General features: G+C 37.9%; 1 protein-coding gene across 1 annotated transcript; it reads right to left on the reverse strand.

Annotated features, from left to right (window-relative positions):
* Window positions 1-220: 220 nt before the first annotated feature.
* Window positions 221-3,787, reverse strand: LOC111600902 (clavesin-1). Its single transcript, XM_023317257.2, has 4 exons — window positions 3,635-3,787; window positions 3,179-3,467; window positions 609-1,070; window positions 221-539 (listed from the first exon to the last, which is right to left on the reverse strand). Exons 2-4 carry the CDS (start codon window positions 3,416-3,418, stop codon window positions 357-359), a joined length of 885 nt encoding a protein of 294 aa, XP_023173025.2. The 5' UTR covers window positions 3,419-3,467; window positions 3,635-3,787; the 3' UTR covers window positions 221-356.
* Window positions 3,788-5,882: the final 2,095 nt, after the last annotated feature.

Below are 5,882 nucleotides of genomic sequence, written 5' to 3' on the forward strand. Positions count from 1 at the left end.
TGCTTCGGCATTTGATTTGTTCTCTAATAATAAATATTTTTCATTTTAAATTTCAGTTAATAATATAGATCTGTTATCTCTTTAACAGTCCCTAATTTCGAATTAACTTAATATATTTTGTCAAGTCAAGGCAAGTCCATAGAAGACAGGGAACAATATAGGGGTCTATAGACCCTTTTAAGGTTGGCAATTGGTTCGATTAAAGTCCCGATTGATACTCAATAAATAAACATAAAATTTTTGGTTTGTCATTATTTAACTAATTTATTGTCAATTTCTAAAAACTAATCAAGAAAATATTTATAATTACAAAGATTAACTAAAGTTGGGCTGGCTGCCCAAGGACTCATGGAGCTCTACCATTTAGCGGGTCCCATCTCGCTCCAGGTGTTGACGTAGTCGGTCTGCTGCTCGAGTGCGGGGAACCAGTCGATGCCGCCGTAGTCGATGGCTGGCTGGGTGCCCTTGTAGTTGGCCGGCAGCACCGAGGGATCGAGGAACTTGTGCAGAGATTTCATGTCGCTGCCATGGAAGTGCATCTGGATTAGAGATTAGAGATTAGTAAAAGCAAGAGAGAGGGAGAGAGAGAGAGCGAGCGTTCAACTTACGCGTTTGTTCAGCTTCTCCTTGATGAAGGGCTTGAAGAGCGTCCAGACCATGTTGAAGATGAAGGGCTGCTTAACGATGTGCACCTCCTTCATGCGCAGCGGCATGGCCTCCTGGATGAAGGTGAGCAGACGCTTGGAGAAGCTGGGCGACAGCGCTTTCACCTGCTTCATGGCCAGGCCATCGAAGTCCATGATGCAGACGACGCCGCGCACCTGTGTCTCCTCCTCCAGCTGGGCGGCAATGTGCACCACGTACAGCATACGGAACATCTCATCGCTGGGAATCAGATTGGGGTCCCAGAGCTTGCCACAGTTAACGATGAGCACACGTCGTCCCTTGTGGTCGCAGTTCTTCAGCACGTTGATAACGCTGCCCTTGATGAAGCGCTCGTGCACATCCTTCACCTGCAGGCCATGCACCAGGGCTTTGTTTTCCTTGCGGAAGTTGGCAATGCTTTTCAGCTGCAAAAGAGCGTGCCAAAAAGCAGGTGTTTAATCAATCAAGGGCGATAGCAAACGTCTTTCGCATTGACCATTGAACGGCCATAAAGACCATGGCTCCGATAAGGCGCGGGTGTTTATGATGGAATTCAGAGCCATGGGACACGTCATGGTCACTAGCAGCTACATGCATTATATATATACACACACATACACTCACATACATATATATAAATATATTTATATATATATATGTATATAGAGAGAAACGCATGTATATTAAATAGAAATACTTGCTGGCTGCTTATCGCTTGCTTAAAGTTTTTTTTGCAATTTTTTCTATGAGTGTCAGCGGGTTCAAACTCGTATCAATGCGAGGATCAGCATAGACGGCAGACGCTCCAAGAGTTTCATCGGCCTAGCGACAAATGGAGCAATTCCTACACTAGCTAAATACTTTGTAGAGCATAAAGAGCTATGCTATATATAATAGATAGATCCATCTGGTCATATATTTATATATATCTAGTATTCTAAGCAAAATTTGATATTATTTCTTCACTTCATATTTTTGATTTTTGGCTTATTTCTTAACAACATCTAAGCACTATATCATATATTTTTATAGTACCAATGAGTTTGTATGAAGATTTATGCTTTTACAATTTTTTTAGCTATTCATGTTTCAGCCATAAACAATTGATATGGCTAGAAGTGTATTTTGTATTCGCCACATCCATTAGTTATTTATTTTTTATTTCATTTAATTTCACTTGATTTTATTCTTTTTACGAGCTCAGTTTTCGCTCAGATTACACTGAGCTGAGGTTGTAGACCCCGCTGTGTAGTCCGAGCTGGCTCCTTGGGGGTCACTAGGTATATCAACTTAGTTCAGCGCAGCACTGATAAGACGATCTATAGATGTATTTTAAACTCGATTGCTGTTGCAAATCGGATGTTGTTAATCGTGCCTGACATGTGGGTGGACTAGAAGTTCAATTGCTGAGCTAGATCGCTTCGGTATTACGTATAAGAAATGTATAACTGAAGATTACATTGTTTGTTAGTTTTTTTCTAATAGCTATGAATTTTAGAAACTTTGATGCTTAAAGCCTTTGTATATTTTATATATTATAATTAGTAGAAATTGTAAATGTAAATGTATCCTGTGTGGATCGTATGTAATTTAAAATTTGCAAATAATATTTTTAAGTTTGGAACTTTTTTATATCATATGTGGATAAAAGGTGGATCAATTGCGGATCAAATGCGGATCAAATGCGGATCAAATGTGGATCATATGCGGATCAAATGCGGATCAAATGTGGATCATATGTGAATCATATATGGATCATATGTGGATCATATGTGGATCATATGTGGATCATATGTGGATCATATGTGGATCATATGTGGATCATATGTGGATCATATGTGGGTCGTATGCGGATCATATGTGGATCATATGTGGATCATATGTGGATCATATGTGGATCATATGTGGATCGTATGTGGATCATATGTGGCTATTTTGCGGGTCGTGTGTAGATCGTAAGTGATCCATAGTTGGATCAGTTGCGGTAAGCAAGGGGACTATATGTGTATCATATGTGGAACATAAGTATATCACATGTGTATCATAAGTGAATTATTCAAGGATCAACATGGGATTAATTTGCCTATTGTGTTTATGTGCAACTTGTGCAACTTATAATATACTTTTATGCATAAATTAGACAACTTCTTGTGAACTATTTTTACAGTGAAGATCATAAGTTCCGATTCATATCATATGTAATTTACACTTCATTTCCAAATTGCTAATAACTTTCAAACTTCTTCATATATAATATGATATTTCAGGATAATTTGTTGATTTTTAGTAGTTTTGTGATCTATTTGAAAAGTAAACTAAAAATGTGTGCACTGTGGATCGTATGTGAAACTTAATGCACACACAGTAGCCGCAGCTGCTGACGAGCTTAAACTCTTTTGAATAAATTGCATTTCCATAATATTACGAAACTCTTAAGATTTAAGTCAGTGAGCCGCACTTAGGCTTTAGTTATAAATCACATTGCTATATAGTTTGATGCCACTTTTCACTTCAAGTTTATTAGAGTACGCACCTTCTCCAATGCGCTCTCCGGATAGAAATGGCAGACGCGCAGGAAGATCAAGAGGAAGGCATCGTCGTCCTTGTAATTGAGCTCTGGCGTTGCCTTGATCAGTTCGCGCAGTTTCTGAAGCGATTCCGCCCTCAGTTCATCCGTTTCGCGCAGCTCAGCACGAGCGATCTCCAAGGTTTCTGGCTTCAAGTAGCCTACGCGCAAATGGAATGCCTCCTCGCCGATGTCCACGGTAGCCATATTGGGTATGTGTGTGTTATGTAGATTTGTATGTTATCCGCGTGTTTGCCTGCGTGTTTCAGAATGCGTTTCAATTAGTTTAGGAACACGGAACAATTTGCCAACTGCACTTTGTGGGCTTAATTTGAATAGCGAGCAGAAAAATGAACCCAAAACGCAATCCAAGTTTTCGATGTTGACAGTAATTTTCAGTAATAAGTCATGCCTCGTATTTACCTATGGGCGTGAAATGTTCAACAACGAACGCGACTTTTTATATTTTCCCTGTGTGTCTTTTGTTGTTGTTGTTGATGTTTTAACGGAATTGAATCGCGTTCTGGTTCTGCTTCCTCGCGACTCGTGTGTTTTATACCAACTGAATTTAGCTTTTGAAAAACCCTTGCGAGTTAACGTTTACTTCTCTATATGTTTCATATGTGTGTGTGTGTGTGTGGTGTGTATATAGATGTATATAGCGTCGCAGCGACGATCGACACAAGCGGCTATCGCAAATACAAATACAAATACAATTACGAAGACAGCGTCCGATCCGCTGCTGTCGCTGCTGACGTCGCCGTTGCCGTCGTCGTCGAGTCGACGTCGACGTCTTGAGCATGACTCGAAGCGCCTCAATTTCTGATTATGAAAATCTCAACAAAAATGTATTCTATATAGATAAACATATATACTTATATATGTATTTTGAGTCGATAGTTAGTCAACTATCAGTGCTTATCGGTCGCCACACCTCCACGAGCCGCTGTCAATCACAGTCATAGCCCTCGGCAAAGGGCAAACACTTGCCTTTTCATGATCATCAGTGTAGAGCATTGTGATCATTGGCCTGGCTTTGGCTTAGCGCATGTTGCCAGTCGTGAACTTTAGCCCAGCTCCGCGCGAGGCGGCGCTATAACTTGACAACAACAAAGGCCACACTCATAGGAAGCGAGCGCTATGGTCATGGAAACAACATGGATACTTACTGTTGCTCCAGCGAGTAAAGTCCAAGTTAAACAATGTCTTTGGCGATAACACAGCGCCGAAAATTTCAGCTATTATCGCTGTGTTTATTATTTTCATTTTTATGTTCGATTGACAGGCAGCTATTGCACCCGCGCCGCGCCTGCTTTCATTCTGCCGAGATAGTCTTTATCAATATCGACAAGTGTCTTAGCAGCGACGTCTGCGTCGGCGTCGGCGTCGCAGTCGGCTGCTAACGCGGCAGCCACAGCGACGTTGACTCTGACGACAGCCGGGATGGGCTTTGAAAATACTATGTAACATTTCTAAAAAAATAGAAATACTCTTGCTTGAGGTACTATGGAATTAGTTAATGAATTTGAATTTTTTTTTTAATTTAATACAATTTTATTCTTAACTATGAAAAGTTATAAGCAGTTTTATTGACTGATCAGCTTGTGGGCAATAACAATATAATTTTTAGCTATTAATTATTATTAATATTATTTGTTAATTATATAAATATTGTTTATATTTAACTCTTATTTCATTCAGAAACTTAAAATAAAATAATAGATTTCAATGAAAAAATAAACTCTAAATTATTTTATCTGATAATTATAAATTGTCCTTAAATTATGTTATATTTATTTAAATTCAGAAAAAAAAATCCATTGAGCTTCCTGTCTGCTAAATAGTATCCACTACATTGCAATTATTTTCTACTCTAACATATTTTTTTTAATATTAATTTTTTTAATATAGTAAAAAATTATAATACTAAAATTCAACATTTGCTAGGATTAAATTTTGCATTATATAAATTGAAGTCTTTTAAGAATTTAACTTTAAAAATTATAAATCAATTTAATGCAAGTGCACGTAAAGTTCTTATGTATAATTATTAAAATAATAGACTTTTATCAACACAACTGTTATGCAGCCAACACCAACAGGGTTCTGTTTTCTTTTTTCTTTCAAGTCATAATCAAATTAAGCTAGAAATAAAAATTATTGAGCATTTTGAATGCATACAAAAATGTCATGAAATAATATTTTTCTTTTGAGTCTTTAACTGCTAAAAGTAAACAATAATTTGTAAATAAATTAAGCAACATTCAAGCACACAGTCAATTCCAGGGTAGCTCTAGGTGCGGCTATGCCATAAAAACGTTTTCATTTTGCAAAATGTTGTAAAAAAACTATCTAATATTTGGGATTACTCATGCCCATCAGCTTACAGGGTATCTCTTAGGTCAGCTACATTAAGCTATACGGCTGGCGGTGGGTGACAGCATGCATACGAGTACGAGTATAAGATATACCTTGTACAAGTACCATTTGATTTCATAATTGTAAATCGCTTGCTGGTTTGCTGCTTGGTCATATTGAATTTATCAGGTGCTGCGAAACAGTTGTTCCCTGTTGCCGTTATTGGGGCAATTTCATGCTTTTGAAAAAGCGAAACATTACCGTACGTTATCTTTGTTCATTTCTTCGTGTTTTTTATTTTTATTATTTTTAT

Source organism: Drosophila hydei, unplaced genomic scaffold, assembly GCF_003285905.1.
Source record: "Drosophila hydei strain 15085-1641.00,03,60 unplaced genomic scaffold, DhydRS2 tig00008114-arrow-pilon, whole genome shotgun sequence".
Lineage (NCBI taxonomy): Eukaryota > Metazoa > Arthropoda > Insecta > Diptera > Drosophilidae > Drosophila > Drosophila hydei.

Bases quoted from the DNA above. Each gene is read 5' to 3' on its own strand.
- LOC111600902 (XM_023317257.2), bottom strand. From the start codon at position 3,418: ATGGCTACCGTGGACATCGGCGAGGAGGCATTCCATTTGCGCGTAGGC. The intron at 1,071-3,178 runs GTGCGTACTCTA...GCTCTTTTGCAG, and splicing joins CGGAGAGCGCATTGGAGAAG to CTGAAAAGCATTGCCAACTT. The intron at 540-608 runs GTAAGTTGAACG...TCTCTAATCCAG, and splicing joins AGGAGAAGCTGAACAAACGC to ATGCACTTCCATGGCAGCGA.